General features: G+C 38.2%; 1 protein-coding gene across 1 annotated transcript in view; it reads left to right on the plus strand.

The window, feature by feature from the left end:
• notch1b (notch receptor 1b) overlaps window positions 1-22,742 on the plus strand; it is a 58,316-nt gene that overhangs the window by 17,421 nt on the left and 18,153 nt on the right. Inside the window, exons 4-20 of the mRNA XM_030143045.1 lie at window positions 1,061-1,399; window positions 2,362-2,484; window positions 2,596-2,829; window positions 4,361-4,516; window positions 4,938-5,123; window positions 6,579-6,692; window positions 9,774-9,887; window positions 11,327-11,560; window positions 11,649-11,759; window positions 13,943-14,135; window positions 14,663-14,808; window positions 16,085-16,198; window positions 16,936-17,055; window positions 19,550-19,702; window positions 20,285-20,513; window positions 20,946-21,147; window positions 21,995-22,148. Of these exons, the coding sequence (XP_029998905.1) occupies window positions 1,061-1,399; window positions 2,362-2,484; window positions 2,596-2,829; window positions 4,361-4,516; window positions 4,938-5,123; window positions 6,579-6,692; window positions 9,774-9,887; window positions 11,327-11,560; window positions 11,649-11,759; window positions 13,943-14,135; window positions 14,663-14,808; window positions 16,085-16,198; window positions 16,936-17,055; window positions 19,550-19,702; window positions 20,285-20,513; window positions 20,946-21,147; window positions 21,995-22,148 (2,922 nt within the window). The remainder of the gene's footprint in view (window positions 1-1,060; window positions 1,400-2,361; window positions 2,485-2,595; window positions 2,830-4,360; window positions 4,517-4,937; window positions 5,124-6,578; window positions 6,693-9,773; window positions 9,888-11,326; window positions 11,561-11,648; window positions 11,760-13,942; window positions 14,136-14,662; window positions 14,809-16,084; window positions 16,199-16,935; window positions 17,056-19,549; window positions 19,703-20,284; window positions 20,514-20,945; window positions 21,148-21,994; window positions 22,149-22,742) is intronic.

Below are 22,742 nucleotides of genomic sequence, written 5' to 3' on the forward strand. Positions count from 1 at the left end.
ATGACTGAAGGGCAGTACGACAAGAGTGGAATAGAGGACCTATTGTTGTACAGTTATTTTGAACCTTGCCTGTAATCTTTATGTTGTTCAAAGAAAACTGAATGGCCATTTTGTGTAATAGGAGGTTATACATTTAGAGGTTTTAAAAGTACAAATTTAGAGCCTAGTTGGCAGCAGTCAGTATTGATTTCAAAGAGTTGGAAACCTAGACTACATACAAGAACTGCACAAAACCACCATGACGATCCTCAAGGGTTATGAACTACTGTTTTTGGAGTTTGTTATTTTGGCAGTCTTGTTGTTTTGGAGCCAAAAGTGACTGTATTTGGACACAGAGTAGGTAGACCATATAATAAAATACTGAATTAATGCTAACATTATCTGATGCAGCTAAATTATTAGTATTAGTGTTGTAATTTGTGGATGGCACTATGGTGTAGTGCTTTACATTTCACCTCACAGATAGAAGGTTCTGGGTTCAACTGAGAATCCAGGTGTTGTTTTGGTCCTTCAGTTTCCCTCACCATTAAAGGATACTAAAGTGAGATAACCTTAACCTTTACTAAATCCTTTGACCATTTTATGAGTATTACAACTTAACCACAGTAGAGCTAACTGTCAAAAAAAAAGTGTAGCTGCGAATGTAAGAAAGAAAAAAAATTCTCCCAGCATCAGATGGAAAGCCAACAGTCTTATATTAGTCCTAAAATGTATTCCATGTGGCAATAATTAACTAGCTTGTTAGATCATCTAATTAAAGGGAATGAGACCATAGAAATTTATTAACCAGCATCTTTCTGTCGTTGGTATTACACTTTATTGGTATTGGCTTTAAGCTATGGTTGTTGCTCGTTGATGGGAAACATTAAAATCTAAAATGATGAAATTAAATCTAAGTTTAATATTTTAAACAGAACTTTGATAATCCCTGGGTGCTTGTTCTGATTCTGTCTCAAAATTCACAGAGAATCATGTAATTATTTTAAACTCATGAAGAAAACATAAGGCTCATACACACTATTTTAGACATTTCATCATAATAATGTCTTTGTTCCTTCAGGTACAACGTGCCAGCATCCCGACCCCTGTGCCTCAAACCCATGTGCCAACGGTGGCCAGTGCACTGCCATTGAGTCGCACTTCATCTGTCACTGCACACCTTTCTTCTCTGGGAAGTCCTGCAAACAGGACATCAATGAGTGCGATGCGAACCCGTCACCTTGTAGGAACGGCGGCATGTGCATCAATGAGGTTGGCGGGTACCGATGCCAGTGCCCACAGGAGTATATGGGCAAGCACTGTGAGAGCCGCTATCTGCCGTGTAACCCCTCCCCCTGCCACAACGGAGGCACCTGCATCCAGAAGGGAGACACCAACTATGAATGCTCCTGTGTTCCAGGTAGAGTCTAAAATATTGAATCTATAGCAGTCAATAAGAGGTGTAGTGATTTTTCTTATGGTTTAGTGTGGAAAAGTTTAGTTTCCTGTGGTCTGTTGCTGGATTTAAATGTCAGCGCCTTCAAGTTGCTGGTTTAGCAATGAAGTCATTTAAGGCAGGGCTGTTCCTGCTTATGTTGTGTCCTGTGTGTGTTCATTCATGTGTGTATTTATTCCCTGGTGTGTAGAGTGTGTGAACAACAGAGAGCAGGAAAGCATCAGAGCTTATCATAAGGAAATGGTCAAAGGATAACATCCTTTTCACGTAGCAGAATGAGGCGAAGCTCATTAGGATTTAAATCCCACCCATCTCCTCATCACCTCCATACAGACTGACTTTGACTCCCTTTTAAAACATAAATCTTCATTTCAGAATAAAAGATAAGCCTAACGGTTTTAGCCCTCAATGTCTAATATTGTTTCATAATTTGTAGGTATGTTCCTGTTTCAATTTGCTTAATTTTAAGAAATTAACTCCAGGTTTCTGCAGCATTTTCATATTAACACATAGTCCTGTTTCAGTTCCGAGTCTAAAAATCATCATTAAGGAATAGTACTTAGGAAACATGAAAAGGTTTTTAATAAAGAGCACATGTCAACTGTATTGTGCCAGTTGTGACTCGTACTAGTTTTCAGTTTGCATTACCCAACATGACATTAGTCCAGTCAGTGGTTGCCTGTTGTGTAACTATATAGTAGAGTGGATGTTATTACATAGTGAAGCTGCCGCAAACCTCAAATGGGTACAGCTGCCTTCTTTCTAGGGAGGAGAAAGACAGTTGACCACATTTAACTGTAGAGAAGTTTCGCTCCCTTTGTTGTAAACCAGAGAAATGAGTAAATAGCAATCTGAGGCCGCCAGTAGCAGCAGGAGCAACACTGTTAAAATAAGGAAAACACACATCATCTCCCTATCTGTGTCAGGTTTTGCAGGAAAGAACTGCAACCACAACATTGACGACTGTCCGGGTCATGAGTGCCAGAACGGAGGAACATGTGTGGATGGTGTCAACACCTACAACTGTCAGTGTAAACCCGAATTCACAGGTATGTACTGTGACAGTTATATACATATATGTGTGTGTGTGTTAACATTGCTCATCTTTAGAACAGTCCAGATAAGATTAGACTGTACTCTGACCCATTGTGTTTCCACAGGTCAGCTGTGCACAGAGGATGTTGATGAGTGTCAACTGATGCCGAATGCCTGTCAGAATGGAGGCACCTGCCACAACACCTTTGGCAGTTACCAGTGTGTGTGTGTAAATGGTTGGACCGGAGACGACTGCAGTGAGAACATTGACGACTGTGCCAGTGCTGCCTGCCACCACGGCTCCACCTGTCATGACCGAGTGGCTTCTTTCTACTGTGAATGCCCTCATGGCCGCACAGGTATTTACTTTAACAAATTACTGTATTTCTGTTTGTGGAATAGAAAACTAGAAAAGCATTCGGAGAGCGCAGACCTCCGCCAAGGCAGATCACCCCCCCCCCAATCAGCACCAAAATTTAATCATTTGTTCCTTGTGCCAGTATCAACATTTCCTGAAAATTTCATGAAAATCTGTCCTTAACTTTTTGAGTTATCTTGCTAACAGACAAACAGACAGACAGACAGACAAACAAAACATAACCTCCCCTGTTACACTTGGCGGAGGTAATAAAACCATATATTTTGCACAGTTAATCTATAGATATATAAAGGAAATCATTTTATTTAAAGTCATGTAGATGCCTTCAAATCAGCTTCAGTGATTTTTGGTTTCTATGATGGTTTTTAAAAAACTTTTACAGAACCACTGTCCACACTGTTAAATCTAAGTGCATTTTCTTCAGGCTCGCAGGTAGCTGACCATTAACAGATAATGTACAATGAGTTGGTTGTTATAGTGAAATAAACCTAAACAGGATGAAACAGAACACTTGATCAGCCAGAAGTGGCTCATTCTGTTATAATGATATGGTCACTGTACATTATCCCACTTTACATAGTTATTGATCAAGAAATGAATAATTTGACAAAAATATTGATTGTAACATTAATTTGAAAATTTTGCAACTTCATAAAACACTTTATTATATTCTAAAATTTGAGGTGTGTATAAGATGTATGTTTTTTTGCCACTTATTCTTTATTAGTCATTTTTCTTTTTTTTTTTAACACAAAACAAAGACATAACTGTAACCTAATTAACATATTTACATTAACAATAACAAAACAGTCAGCATTCGGCAAAATAAATATTTGTTATTATTCAAAACAAGGTTATCAATTGGCACCTGTATGTGGCATCAATGAAGCTGTGCAAATTAAATCAAATTTGAGCAGCAGATCTTTTTTTTGTGTGTCAGTACGCACGTTGGTACTGGTATAAGATGTATGCTATAGAGAAAAAAACATCCGTAGGTAAACCAGAATCTGGAATTCAGCAAAGATAACTTGTATTATTATTGTTGATGTGGCAGTGCATTAAATTAGTTAATTTTGTACCTTTCTGTTTCAAACTGAGTGTATTAGTAAGTATATAAACCAATTCAAGGAAAGCAACAAAGTTTGTTCAGCTGTTTTACTGGCTTTAAAGTAAATGTACTGTATGTGCCGTAAAACTGCAATGCATCAACGTCCCTTTGACTGTTATTAAGTTTATTAGATTTGTCTTTCCAGATAATAAATATTTCCTGTTAAACAAAAACTAAGACTTCAGGTTGGAAATCAATACAGAATGAGCAGGAAACATTGGGCAACAAAGTACTCATATATAAATGACTAAGATTCTGTTGAAAGCGGCGAGTGTGTGGGCGTATTATAGTTTCTGGAAAGTTGCAGCTCATAAAAGCAGCCTTTCAAAGTTTAAACAGATTATAGACCATATGAAAGTTATGAGGTGATGCTCAGTTTAGTCAAATCTGTGTTGTGCCCAAGGACTGTTGTGCCAGCTGGACGACGCCTGCATCAGTAACCCATGCCAGAAGGGCTCCAACTGTGACACCAACCCCGTTAGTGGAAACCACTTCTGCACCTGCCCTTTGGGATACTTTGGAGCGTCATGTGATCAGGATGTTGACGAGTGTTCACTGGGTAAATAATTCACACAACCTGACATACGCATCTGCTAAGAACTTAAAATACTGCAGGAAACATTTCAGTTTCTTTTGTAAAATCCTGGCTTACATAGTCTGTGTTCTGTAAGAGAAGCTTTTCAATCAAAACACGTGCATTTGTAACTCCTTTATACAGGCCAAAATACAACCTCATTCTTTCCTGTTATTATGGGTACTTCAGTGCCCATAATTGCATCCATAATTGCAGTAAATAACACCCTCAAGGGTATTATTGCTGTAATGACACACAGCCAAGGTTTTGGTTTGGCTTCATCAAACAAAACTAAACCACCCAAATCATCTCATTGTCATGTGTTCACTTTTAAATTGCTCCTTGTTAGGTCTTGTATGTACATGACAGGCTGTCTGCTAGTTAAAGTGTTAATGTGTTTGCACAGGTTCCAATCCATGTGAGCACGCAGGGAAGTGTATAAACACCAAGGGGTCGTTCCAGTGTAAATGCCAGCGGGGTTATGTGGGTCCACGATGTGAGCTGGACATCAACGAGTGCATGTCGAACCCGTGTATGAATGAAGCCACCTGCCTGGACCAAATAGGAGACTTTCAATGTATCTGCATGCCAGGTAATATATGAAGATTGTTAAAAAAAAACAAAAAAAAAAAAGTTCTTCATTGTTACTGAACCAAGCAAGCAAAACTTTTGATGATACACCAAGATAGTAACATTTTACAGTATATACTTAATGTATATTTGTTTTCTCTATTTTTAACCTTTCTTGAGTGATGTATAATCATTTACTCTCATATTATGCTTTGTATTTTGCATTTTTAATTGAAAATCATCTGTTTTCCTATATTTAAATCACTGATCATGTAAATATTCATAAAAGTTCAGATTGAAGTCCAGGGTTATTATATAAAAAAACAAAGAAAATTGAAGAAAAAGAGACTTTTTCAGCAAAGATGTCATTAACTTAATGTAAAAACAAGTGTGTCCATCCATTGTCACTGATCCAACTCCATGGGTTTTACTGGTGAATCAATGTTGTAGAAGATGACAGTGTTTCCATGGTAACTACGGAGCCTCTGAACATCCAAATGGGTCATATCTGTTAACCATAAAAAGATGACAAACTGTATTTTACACTAATTATTTACATACAGTGATAGGATTAGTCTATCAACAGTTATTTAACATTTTATATCAGTGAATGATTTTGGTTGCTGGTGGATATATGGGTCTTTATGGGTTAACCTCTGTTTTCCTTGTATTTGCACACTCTAGCAACATTATAAAACAAAGTCAATATGGAACCAATATATGCAGTGTCTGATGTCATATCAAAAATATACCTACCTCCAGACGTAATAAATCAAAAATGTATGTTTATGGAACTTTTACCCAATATGGTTAAGTGTTTAACAGGATCTGGCCCAAAAATGGCCCATATGTTAGGTTTGTTTGAAGTCTGTTGAAAATAATGAATTTGATTCCCTCAAAAACCAACAGGAAATACCTGCCATTACTAAATACGCCTCTGTATTCACATTGGGAACATCACCAAAATTGGTTTTCATGCTTTTTTTTGCCAGCATGATAAAATTGGTCTTAAATTGCAAACAGAATGGTCTTAAAGAGGTCTTAAATGAAACCGGTAGATCCTAACCCTGGTAAAAATGTCTTGTAAAAAAAAAAGAAACAGTCACATGGACTCTAAAATAGTTTATTCACTGACTAGTTGTGGAAATCACTCAGTGTTCAGTAAATCTAATTTAAATTCCTGTGGCAGAGTCTCACTGGGGATATATAATGATGACTAAACCTCACAAAACATGCTTTAATGTTTCGTTTTCTATTTCTTAATAAGATTCACATGTAGTCCTAATAAGTCAATTAATGTTCCAGAAAATATGAGCCATGAGGACAATATTTGAGATACGGATTCATAGAGATACAAGCGCTGTGCATAATTCAAAGCCTTTACATCGGTATATAACATCAGTGTGAAAATAGTCCTCAGTATGTGCCTGTCTAACCAATACATCTCCCTCCTGGTCCTCCCTTGCTAATTGGCCAGGCTACGAAGGGGAGTTCTGCGAGATCGATACGGACGAGTGCGCCAACAGCCCCTGTCTGAACAACGGCAAGTGTATCGACAAGATCAACACTTTCCACTGCCAGTGCCCCACAGGTGAGGCATCCGTAGAGCTGCAGAGGGTGTGTATGTGTGTGTGTGTGTGTGTCTGTGGGGGGGGGGGGGTGAGGGAGGGGAGGGAGGGGGGGGGGGGGAGGGAGGGGGCACGGGGCTAGGGGGCACAGAGGTCGATCTCTCTCTCTTACTCTCTCTCGCTACCTCTACCTCACTCTTTCCCACTCTCAAACACAAACACACACACAAACACCTCTTTAGACGGGCACTAATCCCAGCCCTGAGGCAGGCTTACGCAGGCCCGGGTAGCCCAGAATGAACACAGCAGTCGACGAAAAGAGGGAGAAAAAAAATCTATAGGGAAAGGCTTGAGGAAGTTTGAACTTTAAAACAAGTTTCTTATCCCTTTTACAAAGTCTGATGAGTGAGCAGAAACTTGTAGATCTTTTTTGATTGTAACTGGGAACAAGGGAGAGCTAATAATAGAAGCCTGGACTATAACATTGCTCCATAAAATGACATTTTGTGTGTTGTGGTTGTGCTTCAGGTTGTTGTTGTGTCTATTTTGAGGGCAGTGTGTTGTTCCGGTGCAGCCTTTTTTCATCAGACGTGATTGGAGTTACACTATTTGCACAAGAGGTATTAATGTTTTGTTCCGCAGTGAAGGAATGCAAGTATTTAATCTTGGAAGGAGAGGGTTCTTCAAACGCTCCAAATGTGTTTTTTTTTTTATTTTGCATTCTTTCAGCAGGATCATTGAGGTGGAAAGAGATTTTTTTCTTTCTTTCTTTTTGGGAAAATAGTGAAGCTCAAAGTCGGCCGCATCAAAGGCGGCCTGGGTGGAGAGAGGCAGCATTCCTCCTGTTGAGAGAGAAAGAATGGAAGAACCAAAAACAGAAAGAAAGACGGAAAGAGAGTGAGACACCCCAACGAGGAAGCCTTAGAATTAATAAAGAGGGGGGTACAGGAGCGAACACAAGAGCTTAACATCTGTGGCAGTGAGGGAGAGGTTATGTGAGGAAGTAGCACCAAGTGTTCGTGGTGAAAGTTTTTTTTTTTTTGGATGTTGGATGGAGGGGTGGTTGTATTGGGGGGGGTTCAGACGCACAGACCGTTACGCCGAAACAGGAAGGGAGGGGTAAAGAAGGGGGAGGGGTCTTAACCGACCTGCTTGAGATGTAAATTTGTCCCTGTTGCGAGCCAGGCCTGAGGCGAGGGTCCCCTCTTTTCATTTCTGTACATGGAATAGCCATGGAAACCCCACTGAGAGCCATTGAAATGTCTGATTCCAGCAGTCTGGGGATAAATCCCTCTTTGGCTGCTGGGCTGCATGTGTCTCTAAGAGTCCCCCAATGCATGCTTGCATTTCTGCTTAACCCGTTTGTGTGCGTATGCATATGTGTGCATCTGGATAAGAGCCTCTTATTCTGTGATTGCTTCATGCTCTTTTGGTTTCAGTCTCCAGTTCTATTTGGGGCATTGTAACTAAACTAAAAAGAAACTTCAGTTTGTATCCCATGCTGGCAAATTAACACACAAGTTGTACCGCTGAAGTTTGTTCTAGCTTGCTCCAACTTTTTCCCACTGCTGGAAATTGGCAGTATAGCTTACAGAAGAGACTAGTGTTTTTGCCTCAGAGTCTGCAAACAGCTGATCCTTTATGGTTCGATTGTTGAAGTTTTTTCTGTTTCTCTCTTTTTTGATATTGATTGTTCATGTGTAGTAACAATGATAGTTTAGGAGTTTATGTGTGGTTAGAATTAACCACACATAAGCCACACATTGTAGTTAGGTCAAGCAAATCCACTGTATCCTCCTAACTCCTAATGATTAAATTCACATAAAAACACTGAAAACACTGGCAACTGTAATCTGTGTCTGTAGATGTGAGCCATTAATTAAAACTGGTAGTGAAATCACAATCACTGGAATAAAATACATGAGCATGTTTATTTTTTTTATTATAAACATTTCTAACTGTACTGCACAGGCTAGATAAACATCAATAGCAGGATTTTTTTAAAAATTAGAACAACCCCAAATTTGTTCCGATCAGCATAATAATTGATCAAAAATTAGCAATCAGCAATTAATAAAGCAGTAATTATTTATTAGTAAAATATAAACCCTGTAGAAATATTATCCTCAGACGTTTCATAAGTTTAGAGGATTTTTATCGATGTAATTTTTCCCAGAACATGTGTTATGTGTATTAATTCGATTTGCACTGACAACAAAAACACATAACGCGCAGTGTAGTCTTGAAGTCATGTGTTTACTTGTGGCCACGCCAGAAACCCTGAATGGTTTTAGCGTAGTCCACTGGGAGACATCAGCTTACGGCCAGCCACACAAATACTTCCTCACCAGATTAGTGGCATCTGAGTCTGTCTTTTAGCTCAAACCACCTGTGTGTTCCAGGGGCGAGGTGGGGAGGGGATGCCAAACGTTATCTCTTCATCAGACAGCATCTTAATAGTCGTCGGGCTGTACCATCTTGGGACGAAGGGTGGACGAGGAGAAGAGGAAGGAGAAAAATCTGAGATGAAAATATCTTTGGGAAAAAGGAGAAAGCCTGCTGGTTGATTTTGAATGACAAGGAGTTTGAATAGTAAGGGGGTCAAAGGTCAAGCTGGCTCTTTTTAGAGGCGGGAAGGGAGAGAGGGGGAAGTGAAAGAGGGTGAAAGCAAGACATGAGAATGCGCATTGTGATGGAAAAGTTTTCGGGGACAAAAGAGGCAACAGGCTCAGTTTGGCGTTGCATTGAGGAGACAGGCCCTCCTTTGTCTCTCACCTCCTGGTCAGGAGGCCTCGCAACTTTCATTCTTCCTTCAATCTCCCCCCCAAACCCCACACCTCTCCCCCAATTCTAACGAACCAGTTCCCCTACTCTCCCTTCAACTTTTTGAGCCACGCTGAAAAGAAGTGAAAGGGAAAATAGAGAGCTTGTAGTGTTGCACAGTTGTTAATTAACATGCAGTTTTCTGATTCATTGAGAGCCCTCGTACTATGGGCTCAGGATTATGAGTGGGACTCGTTTAAAATGGTGAGAACACAGTTGCCATGTCTGTACACAAGCTTGCTCACAATAACACCCACTTGTTTTTTTTTTTTCTTTTTAAGGCTTCACTGGGAACCTCTGCCAGATAGACATCGATGAGTGTGCTAGCACGCCTTGCAAAAATGGAGCCAAGTGCACCGACGGACGAAACAAGTACACATGTGAATGCACTGAAGGTATATAAGAGGAAAATAAGCTTTTAAAGCCTTTAAAGGTATACTGCATAGTATCTGTTGGTTAGTGTTTGTAAATAGATAATATACAATATACAAGTGACCCCTTGTCTCCATTCAGCCAATGAGAGAGAGAAGTAGTGGTCAAGTGACCTAGAGAGTAAATGAAGAGTGAGAACAGTGTTAGCAAGAGCAAACCATGAAAGGAAGAATGTAATGTTATTTTATAACTTATTTCACAGTGGTTACATTGTAGAGAACAAATAAATTCTCCCATACCTTCGCACAACCTTACGGGAAGATTGTAAGTGAATGTAACTGAAGAACATATTTTACCTTTTACACTAGAATCTGCTCAGTGTCAGATAAGCCACAGAGAAGACTCAAAAATATATTATTAGAATGTCATTTGAGTCTACTGCAGGGGTGGGCAATCCTGGTCCTCGAGGGTTGGTATCCTGCATGTTTTAGATGTTTCCCTCTTCCAGCACACCTGAAGGTCATTATCAGGCTTCTGCAGAGCTTGATGATAGGCTTATCATGTGAACCAGGTGTGTTGGAAGAGGGAAACATCTAAAACATGCAGGATACCAGCCCTCCAGGTCCAGGATTGCTCACCCCTGGTCTACTGGGAGAATGCTCTGCTGGAAAATAGAATATCTGCTGTTTATATAATCTGGTCGAGCTTTAAGATTCACTCATGAATAAAGCCTGTGTCATGCAAGAGAACCAATAAAACAGCAGGAATGGCTGAAGTTGTCATACTGACATTTAAGGTCGGCCGTGTCACTGCACTAGGCTGGACCCTAAACAGTCACTGCCCAAAGGTCCACACCCAGAAATGTTCTAAGCACAGCAAAATTAGAAAATAACAAAACATAACCACTCAACATTGAACATGCAAAAAGGAATGGAGTTTTTTTCTTTTTTTTTTTTTAACCAACATTCTTTTGATTATTTTCACACATAACAAGAAAGCACAATTACATGTGTTGAACAAACTAATCAAAACAATGCCATATCAACCCCCACCTGTATTTGTTTCATTTCTTGGTTGGCAATCAGTTTGGAAATCATATTCTAATTTATTTAGGATAAATAAACAAAGAAATTAAAAAAGGACATTTCCACTGAACTGAACACTGCTATGCATGTTATACTTCCATCCTATGTGTCAAATTTGTTCTTGCTGTGTTCACAGTGACAGGGTCCCAGATCTGATGAAAATTCTATTGCTGATGCTTTATTGTTTAAGTATTTTTCTCTAAAGGTAGAGTTGTAGATAGCTCAGATAGCCATCTACCTACTCTTGGTCTTTTGATGTTTCTCCATGAAAAGGAATGGAGATTTTAAGTTCGTGTGAGGAAGCCAAATGTTCCAGCCAATGAAAAGTGGACAGTTTCAGTAAAAACAGTAAAGAAGAATGCTCTGTTTTTTTCTAGGCTACACTGGAACACACTGTGAGACAGACATCAATGAATGTTCCTCTAGCCCATGCCACTATGGTACCTGCATCGACGGCCTGGCCTCCTTCAGCTGCCACTGCAGACCAGGTTACACAGGCCGTCTGTGTGAGACCAACATCAATGAATGCTTAAGCCAACCATGCAGGAATGGAGGCACCTGCCAGGACAGAGAGAATGCATACATCTGCAGTTGCCCCAAAGGCACCACCGGTAGGGACTCCACACACAAATATATAAATGTACACAAATATACCATTTGACTGAAATTTGAGCTCACTGGAAACATATTTTTCACTAGGAATCAACTGTCAAATCAACATTGATGACTGCAAGAGTAACCCATGTGACTATGGGACATGTATTGACAAGATCAATGGCTATGAGTGTGCCTGTACGCCTGGTTACACTGGTAAGCAACTAATTACCCTGCCCCTGAAGGGGAGGCAAGGGGTATTGTATTTGGTTCGGTTTGTTTGTTTATTAACACTCTAGCAGGTTGAATTCATACCAAATTTGGTTAATAAATTGCCAGTGACCCAGCATAGTTGTCATTACTTTTGGGAAAAATAGGTCACAGTTTCAATTTTTTATGAATTTTTTAAAAATATTTTTTTAACCTCGTTTACTTGTGATGGGCGAAATTTCATATGTCTGTAGCAGCAAAACTATTGGTTGAATTCATACCAAATTGGGTTTATAGATTACCAGTGACCCAGAATAGATGTGATTACATTTTGGGAACAGTAGGTCAAAGTTCAATTTTTTTTATGAATTTTTAAAATCTTTTTTCTTCTCCCATTTACTTAAAATGAGCGAAATTGCACATATCTATAAACAAGGATTTTGTTTCAATTTACTTCAAACTTGGCACGTATATAGATGCAGTTGATATGCGTTCATCACCACACACATATACATGATGACATCAGCCAGACTAATGCCAAAATAAGCTACAATACGTGCGAGGGGCGGGGTTTGTTAGAATAGAATAGAATAGAATAGAATAGAATAGAATAGAATAGAATAGAATAGAATAGAATAGAATAGAATAGAGTGCCTTTATTGTCATTATACATATGTACAATGAAATTAAGAAAAAAATGTGCCTGGCACCCCTTGTTTATGAAGAGCTGAACAAATTCTTGCTCAATATTTGAATTTTTTTGACTGGGGTTATTGCAGAGAGTTAAAGAGAAGGGAGCTTGTGATCAGTCAAAGTGTAAAACCAGATGATTGTTTAAAGATGCAGGTAGGAGAGTTTAAAGCAGGGGTCTCAAACTCATTTCCTTTCAGGAGCCACATTCAGCCCGATATGATCTCCAGTGGGCCAGACCAGTAAAATAATAGCATAATAACCTATAAATAATGACAACTCCAAATTTTTGTCTTTGTTTTAGTGCAGAAAACCCCATTAAATTATGAAGATACTTACTTTTATAAACTATCCAAACAAAAAAGATTCTTAAGAAAAATAAGTGCAATTTTAACAATATTTGCCTCAACTTATCATTTCTACATGTGCATTATGGATCGGATCTACAGACACTAAACACTTAGTAACAGGCAGAAGATTGTTAAAATTGGGCTTAACTTTCTTTAGAAATTTCAGGTTGTTCACATTTGTTCAGATTATTCACATTTTATTGTTACAGGATAGTTTGTAAATGTAAATATTTTCATAATTTAATGTTATTTTTTGCACTATAATAAAGACAAAAATTTGAAGTTGTCATTACTTATAGGCATAATGTAATATTGTTTTTTTCACATCTAACCGAGAAGAAAATATGGGGTCATCATTTTTTGTAGGTTATTATGTTATTTTACTGTAGATCATATTGGTCTGTATGTGGAACCTGAACTAAAATGAGTTCGACAGCTTTGACTGTGGAATTTTTGCACATTGTAAATTCATCCCATGGGCTGGATTGGAACCTTTGGCGGGCTGCATTTGGCCCCCGGGCTGCATGTTTGAGACCCCTGGTTTAAAGGTATGGAGCGAGGAGTGTGAGCCTGATGGGGAGGGTGACAGATGGCGAGCGAGCGAGCACACTCCTCCGAGGATCAACCGGTGTCACTTTCCAGCTCCACCCTGTCCCCAACCTGCTGCTGTTAGGACATGCAAGCTGCCCTCCCACATAAAGAGAGGGGACACACACACTCTGGCACACACGGTCACTGGGGATTTGAGTGGTAGAAAAGATTCCCTGAAAGATTCCTGAAAGTTGAGCTTTTAAAAGCTTGGAAGCCGGTCCCTGCTTTAAAGCTAAATGGGCTGCCTTTATGTTATGCGTGGCACCGGCCTGAATGGCGTCAACGCTTCAAGTGGCCGACAAAGGGAGACTTAAAACCCCTCATGTTTCTGGAAATTGATACATTTTACCACACTGAGATATAGACTTCATTGTATGGCGGCTTTGTCTGCTCCTCTATTAGTTGGTGTTGTGTATTTATTTAAAAATAATTCTTAAAGTAGAGTGTAAAATTGTCACATTGATAAGGCAGATATGGTCTAAAACAATTTCAAAGACAGTCAATTGAATGTTTATACCTGATGAAAATAAAAGCTAATGAGTCACTTTTTCTTTGCAGGTACTATGTGTAACATTAACATAGATGAATGTGCCATCAACCCCTGCCATAATGGTGGCACCTGTATCGACGGCATCAACGAATTCACCTGCGTGTGTCCTGACGGTTACCGTGACAAAACCTGCTTCTCTCAGGTCAACGAGTGCCTTAGCAACCCCTGTATCCATGGTCACTGTGAAGACAAAGTCAACGGGTAAGAGGGTTACGAAGACCATCCAAGGCATTACTGCACTCAGCTTCTCATCACTTCAGAACATACATTTGGATTTTTACATTTTATATTTTTTATTTTGAGAAAATTCATTGAAAAAAAAAAGTACATCAGAAATAACTTGGAAACAAGAAAGAAAAATAGTGTCTCCATCATGCAGCTTTTGTGTTGTCATACACTCATACCTTATTCTACAGTAAGTGTGTGTATACAGTCATGTCTACCGAGTTCAGTCCAATTCTGGTACCAGTATACTGTGAATGCAGCGTTCATTAACACTGCTACATGCAATAATAATAAAGCACAAGGTTGACATAAACCAATGTATTTGAAATATGTTACTCAGTTTGAGTAATATAAACTTGTATAAACATTTTACAAATGACCTATTAGGTCATATATTCTGTAGTGAAATGCATGTCATTTGTGTCACGTGGGTATATGATACAATTTCAATAACAAAAAAGTGACTTACCACTGAGATTTTTCCCACATTTTCTCTCTTTTAGGTATACATGCCTGTGTGACTCTGGCTGGAGCGGCAAAAACTGTGACATTAACAACAACGAATGTGAATCCAACCCATGTATGAATGGAGGCACATGCAAGGACATGACCAGCGGATACATTTGCACATGTCGCGTGGGCTTCACCGGTCAGTATTTCTGTATGACACAGGTGTCAAACATACGGCCCACGGGCATAAACCGGCCCACCAAAGGATCCAGTTGGGTCCGTGGGATGAATTTGTGAAATGCAAAAATTACACTGAAGATAATAACAGTCAAGGATGTTAAAATTATTTTCGTTCCGGTTCCACATTCAGACAAATTTGACCTAAGGTGGTATCGTATAGTATAGTATATTGTATATTAATCACCTATGCATAATGTTTGTTTTAGTATAAAAAAAGTAAAATTACATGAAAATGTTTACATTTACAAACTATCCTTTCACAAAAAATGTGAATAATCTGAACAAATATGAACAAACTGAAATGTCTTAAGAGAAGTCCGTGCAATTTTACCAATATCACTGGTCTACAAGGAAAATGCTTCCAGAATAAAAGTAATGAAATTTTACCACATGAGAGTCACTGATAAAGAAAAATCAAGTAAAAAATGCTGGTTGGCTGAACTTTCCAAGATACAGCCTTGGGTCAAAATGTGAAATTCAAGAATTAACGAGAGAATGGGTTTGACTGAAAAGGAATATTTGTCTCAGAGCTACAAGATCTACTTCAAAACACTGTCTGCACATTAGAATACATTCACTTTACAGGTTCTATTTAGTGGAAGATTTCTAAAACTATTATATAAATGTACATAAACCAATATATATGTGTAATAACACTTAATCATATACCTTGAAAACATCAGCAAACCGGCACTTTTGTCATTTATTTTCCAATTAATCTTATTAAAATACGTAACATTTAGCACATTTAATCTCTGAAGCAAATCATTTCTAAAAAATTGTAGACCAGTGTATCCTGCCTGTTACTAAATGTTTTGTGTACTTGTAGATTCACTGTAATCTATATATTGTAATTTACATGTGTAAATAACAAACAAATTCAAAAAAGCATTAAATTGCACTTATATTTCTTAAGACATTTCAGTTTGTTCATGTTATTTATATTTTTAATGAAACTTTGTACTCGTAAACATTATTACAATGTAATTGTACTTTTTTCCACTGTTATTATTTTACTGGTCCGGCCTACTTCAGGTCATATTAAGCTGAATGTGGCTCCTGAATTAAAATGAGTTTGACACCCCCGATGTATGAGAAGGAGCATGGTGTGGATGTTGTTGCTTTGCTTATTGTTCGTGTTTATTCTTTCTAATCATTCTGCTCTGCATTGTGTGCTGCAAATCCACTTGTCTCTTGAGCCCAAGTTTCTAATATATTTTCCACTAAATCCACAGGACCAAACTGTAAGACTAACATCAACGAATGTGCCTCGAATCCTTGCCTCAACCAGGGGACATGCATCGATGATGTTGCAGGCTACAAGTGTGTCTGTGCCCTTCCTTACACTGGTATGAAAATATTATTGAAAATATTTGATACACCCATGTGTTGGCCTGGACGTTTCGAGCATTTCCTCACTCTGGGGATGGGTTTCCACAGTGTGCTTAAGGTTATTGGGCAAAGAGGAAAAATATTTGTCGGATGAAGTAGCTGTTGAGTTAAGTTCAGGAGCAAGACTTCCTCAGGGCTCAAAGACACCAGACCTCTGACTCACTTTAGTCATCTGTGAAACAACTATCCCTGATAAGAGAGCTGGAAAATATTTTCATGTCATGTCATGTCGTGCTTATTATTTGACAAAAGAGATAATGATGGAATGGGTTTATGGCAGATTTTCTTATATTTGTTGGGTCGTCTTTTTGGAAAAATCCACAGGACTTTGAATAATAAAGGGGTTTTGCTTGTCCCGGGGTGGGAACGGGGTGCTTGACACATTTCCTGTTTGCCTGCTTCCTGTCTCACAGAACAGCAAATGGCTTCACAATGGCCGGAAACTGGAGCCGGCTTCCTGTATGAGCTGTGTGTTGTGGAAACAGATAGGGAAATGTCTCCGCAGGCCTCTAATACTGACAGACCCTGGCTAAAATCTACTGATAGCATTGATTGAAAGATGATTCTGTGTCCATTTGGACTGGATTATCTCCAAGTTCATGACTTCTAAGTGATATCACACCAGTCAAAGTTAAGCAGCGGTAGTTTGTATTATATTGTAATAAATGGCGTGCTCTCTGTTTGTGTGTTCTAGGAGAAAACTGTGAAACCTTAATGGCACCGTGCAGCTCCAAACCCTGCAGACATGGAGGAGAATGTAAGGAGTCTGAGGATTATCAGAGTTTCTCCTGTGTCTGTCCTGAAGGATGGCAAGGTAAACACCCATGTCTCTGTATACACATGTTTTAAAAGACTCATTTTTCTCATATGGTCACTGAAGAACATTTACTATTTTGTCATGTTGTCTCCAAAGACTAAACTGTATGTTAGTGCACAGAACTGCTGAGTTGCATTTTGTCAGTTTCAGATCAAGGTTTGCTTTCCATCAAACCCCAGCCCACAAGGACATCGAATATTGTGTCTTCATTTATTTAACACTGAAAATGTCCATGCAAATATGCTGAAATCAATTGATCGGCATGTGTCATATATGTTCATATACATGCATATATCATATACATGTTTTTGGACGAACTCAACATGACTTGTTTGGTCGTCATATGTATTTATGTCTTCAGAACAGGGGTGTCAAAGTCATTTCTTCTAGGGGCCACATTCAGCCCAATTTGATCTCAAGTGGGCTGGACCAATAAAATAATAGCATAAAATAACCTGGAAATAAAGACATTTTTTTCTCTTTGTTTTACTGCAATAAAAAACATTAAATTATGAAACAGTTCACATTTACAAACTACCCTTTCACTAAAAAGATGTGAATAACCTGAAAAAAACTAAGTAAATTTTTACAATATTATGCCTAAACATGTATACATTTGAATTACACACAATGTTACACAAAAAATTTGGTAACAGGTATAATATTGTTAAAATTTTGGAGTTGGGAACTGAAATAAGAACAATTTCTCATTGGATTTCTCATTTGCTCAGGTCATCGTTCTTCTTGGTTGTTCATCTAGGTTCAATTGGACAAGTTTTGCTCCTTTGAAGCAAAACTAGTCCAGTTGAACCCAGAAGAACTACCAGATTGGACCTTTTTGGACCTTTGGCAGGCCAGTTTTGGCCCCTGGGCTGTATGTTTGACACCCCTCTTTTAGAATATATTTAAGAATATTTTCTTACCACTTTTCTATTAGTGTGTGAGTCAGGTAAGGCATCATTTTTTGTTATTGTGGGTAGTCATGCTTCATACAGCTACACTGGCATAAACACAACAAGATAATACTGTATGAAGTAAAAACACAGCACACTGCTCCATCAAAAATGTGGTGATTCACAAATACAACAGCGGAAAATCAGTTTCTCATAAAAATACAAATCCTAGATGCTTACTAAGATTCTTATCCTTAAAAAAAAAACACCAAAACATTAGACATACACACTTTTTTTCATACAATTACAGATTATTTTACATTTAAATGTCTCTCTGACACCACCCTGAACCTGCAAATGCCAAAATTAATGATGAAGCTTTTGAAATTTTCCAATCTTTAAAGTATTCGGGCACCAAACTGTCATTTAACAACAACACTGACAAGTTGGTCAAGAGACGTCAGCAGCGTCTGTGTGGCCTCAGTTCCAGGTTGACAGATCTCTGATGACTTTGTTTTAAAGATCTTTTATTGAGTCCTCTATCACATTATCTTTCATTTCCTGGTTTGTATCCCTCAATCTGAAACAAAAAAGTCATTAACCAGGATAATTAAAGTCAGCAGTAAAATCATTGGCACTCAACAAAAATCCCTTTCAGAACTGTACCGTAACCGGGTGTCAAAGAAAGTAAATTCAATCATATCCGACAGCACTCACCCTCTGTGCTATGAATTTAAGTTCCTGCCTCAGACAACCATCAGCCAAAACCAATAGATACAAATTTTCCTTCATAGCCTCTGCCATCTCTAATTGCAAAACAATTGCCCCCCAGGGACAAGTAAAGGTCTTTAATTTTGAATCTTAAAGATTAACTGTGTTTAAAAATCGTAGGAAAATTAATTTCTCACAGTAAAAAGTCTTTTAGCCTTTAACAACAGCAATCTCTCCAGCACTGCATTTTGCACTTTACAGCATTTAAATTACTGTAACTCCTGAAATATTTGCGCTATTGACAAAATTCAAATGGCATCGGAAGGCTGAGATCCTGAGCTTTCTGACATTATATAACACCTTATAGCAGCAATGTGGGACTCTATTACAAGTAGAAAGGAACTGAATCAAAGACTTCCACACAGGCGAAAAAAAAAACGCCTGGAAATAACAAAAAATATGAAGCCGTAATATGGATACTGAACATTCAAGACCAAAAAGCATGTTTGAGCAGATGTAAAATAATTGAAAGTTTATTTCTTCAGCCTAAAAAAGTTTTGTTATGGACATTTACAGTTTTCTGATAATAAATATGTTAAAAACTTCAAGTCCGTTTTTTCTTTTTTACTAAAACACAGTTTTAGGCATTTGTTATTTTTAATAATGATAATTAATGGCCAGATATTGAAAGTGAAGTTCTTCCTTAAAACAAAAGTGCAAAAGAATTGGCAAAAAAGACATTTTTTTGACACTTTAATTGCAAAAATAATATGAAGATACCTAAGTGGCCTGTTATAATGGCAGTCTTGAAATGGTTAAATCTGTTTGAATTTCTATTTAAAGCAGAAGATGAGAGTTCTTATTTTTCATCCCTGATCTTCATTAAGGTCAAACTTGTGAGGTGGACATCAAAGAGTGTGTGAAGAATCCCTGTCGTAACGGAGCAACCTGCCAGAACACGTTGGGCAGTTACCGCTGCACATGCAAACCAGGCTTCACTGGACGCAACTGTGAAACAAACATCGATGACTGCAAACCTAGTAAGTCCACAAATGTTACTCTTTTTAACCCTTTAACCCTTGAGACATATTCCAGGTAAATGTGCTGCTGCAAATTTGCATCTGTTTCAGTATCATAAAAGCTGCTGAGTATATGCTTGTGTTTCTTTTCTTTAGTGGTTTTGTTTTACTGTGTGTTTTAAGGTCAAAACAGGGTGGAAAAACAGAAAAAGACAAAGAGAGGAATAGAAGTTTTACAGGTTTTTACTAAATAAGGCACTCAGAATGTACATCAATAAGAGATTTAGGAAACTGAACATGAACTATGAACTGTAATTTGAATTTTGGCCCAGTAGTTTTTGTTTTGTGGCTCTTGTTTTTTATAAACTCGTCCGGTTGCTTTTTGGCAGATGTCTATGGAAAAAGCAAGGTCTATTCTATCAACACATTTTGAACATTTTCCTATTGAACTGAATTTTTATGAATATCTAAAATAAATCATGCACTCAGACCGTTCACCATAGATACATCAGGGGCTAAATGGTTAATTTCTTTTGAGTGTGTTGCAAAAGTCTAAGTACAGAATCTACAAAATACTGAACTAAATTCATATCTTTACTACAGACCCCTGCAGCAACGGTGGCCTCTGTAAGGATGAAATAAACGGCTTCCTGTGTACCTGTCTACCTGGTTTCCGGGGCACAATGTGTGAGGAGGACATCAACGAGTGTGAGAGTAACCCGTGTAAGAACGGAGCCAACTGCACCGACTGTGTGAACAGCTACACCTGTACCTGCCCTGTGGGCTTCAGTGGAATCCACTGTGAAAATAACACACCTGACTGCACTGAGAGGTACGCAGCCCACACATCACACTGTCATTTTAGTTTAGCTTTTATTGTAGGGATTAGGGGAGAGCATCAACAGGCATTATATGTATTAAAAGGTTGATTTGTATGTGCATGAGATCAACAGGTTCACAGTCTGCTGTTTCTGCAGAGCTACTTTTCTTGTCCAGTACTGCCCCCTATGGTAGATATAGTTACAGCTGCAAAATTCAACACTGCCAGGCCTTTTTTTCTCCCTCCGGGTCTAATGCAGAGTTTCTCTCCATCCTAACATTGGAAAATGTGAATGTAAATGTGAAGAATTGTTCCAAAATAGTACTTTTTCTATGTTTTTCTATGTGGATAAATCAGATGTGAGTCCTTGTCCAGTCTAAGACTCTGCAGCTTTTACATTCCAGCCTCTTTTGCTGTGTCATTCATCATCCCCTTCATTTGCAGTTCCTGCTTCAACGGTGGTACCTGTGTAGATGGGATCAACACCTTCACTTGTGTTTGCCCCCCTGGCTTCACCGGCAGCTACTGTCAGCATGATATCAACGAATGTGACTCCAAGCCCTGCCTGAATGGCGGAACTTGCCACGACAGCTATGGAACCTACAAATGCACCTGCCCACATGGATACACCGGACTCAACTGTCAGGTAGGATGATTTAGATTAATTTAACATAATTTATCCCAGTGATAAATGTATTCTTTAACTGATAAGATGAATTTGTTGAACCTTACAGAACTTATGTTGATAAGACAAAGTACACTGCAAAAATCAAAATCTTTCCAAATGTATTTTTCTCATTTCTAGTCAAAATATCTCATCCCACTTAAAATAAGACATAATCACCTAAAGAGTAACTTTTCAGTGAGATATAATAACTTATTTTTAGACAACAGATCTTGAAGATCTTATTTCAAGAAATCTTACCAAGATAATTTTCACTTGTTCCATTGGCAGATTTTTTTGCTTAACCTCCTAAGACCTGGTTATGGATTTTCTGTCCACATTTGTGGGCAAGAGTTTCACAACTTTATACAAAAAAAAAGAAGAAAAGAAAACTGTCCACCACAAAGGACATTCCATGAAAATTTTAAGAACTGCATCTGAAAAAACTGTTGCATCAAGATGTTTCCAATATAGGCACTTATTAATAAAAAACAAAAAAAGCTGGTACTTTCCTGACATTTCCTGGGTCTTAGGAGGTTAATTCAAGATTTTATTTGCTTAATTCAAGCAAAAAAATTTGCCAATGGAACAAGTGATAATTAGCTTTATAAGATTTCTTAAAATAAGATTTTCACAATCTATTGTCTAAAAATAAGTTCTTATACCTCACTGAAAAGTTACTCTTTAGGTGATTATGTCTTATTTTAAGTGTGATGAGATATTTTGACTAGAAATGAGAAAATACACTTGGTAAGGTTTAGATTTTTTCCAGTGTAGCACCTGATCTATTGATGTCATTTCTCATATTTATGTCCATTCATTCTCCTAGAATTTGGTTCGTTGGTGCGACTCATCTCCTTGTAAGAATGGAGGCACCTGCTGGCAGACGGGCACCACCTACAGCTGTGAATGTGAGACAGGCTGGACAGGATTGTATTGCGATGTTCCAAGTGTGTCCTGTGAGGTGGCAGCCAAACAAAGAGGTACAGTAATCTGTCCAGGGGTCTTAGATCCTTACTGTCCTTTAGAGCTGCAACCGATTAATCGACTCAAAGTGATCCAAAAAATCAGTCAACCACAATTCTCCTGAATCAAAGCTTTGTTTCCTTCCTTTCTCTGCTGTTAAACATTGGTTCCACTGTTGTGTTTCACACGGACGCTTATTGTGATGCACAAAGAAGCTTCAATTCAGGAAAACTGCAATAGAATATCTCCCTTCAATCGATTTGAGTTGATTAATCGAATCTGGACTTCTTGCATTGACTTCAAGCACCTAGTCGATTAATCGGTTGCAGCTCTACTGTTCTTGTATTCCTATGAGTACTGTAAAGTGTGTATGCAGGCTTTTAGATACATATTAGTACCAAAATATCGAAGCTGAAGCCAGGATTACAATTTAAGATTAAACTCTAGAAATAAAAGTTAAAAAATAAAAGAGTTCATTTTAAAGCTGCACCTTTGTCCTTGTATTTTATGTAATCTGTTCAGTTTTTAATGTAAATGAATCACTGTGTAACTCATTGACAGCAAATGAGCTTTGACAAGCGAGTTAAACTACTACAAAAGATACAGTTTTT

Source organism: Sphaeramia orbicularis, chromosome 9 (assembly GCF_902148855.1).
Source record: "Sphaeramia orbicularis chromosome 9, fSphaOr1.1, whole genome shotgun sequence".
NCBI classification, from domain to species: Eukaryota; Metazoa; Chordata; class Actinopteri; order Kurtiformes; family Apogonidae; genus Sphaeramia; species Sphaeramia orbicularis.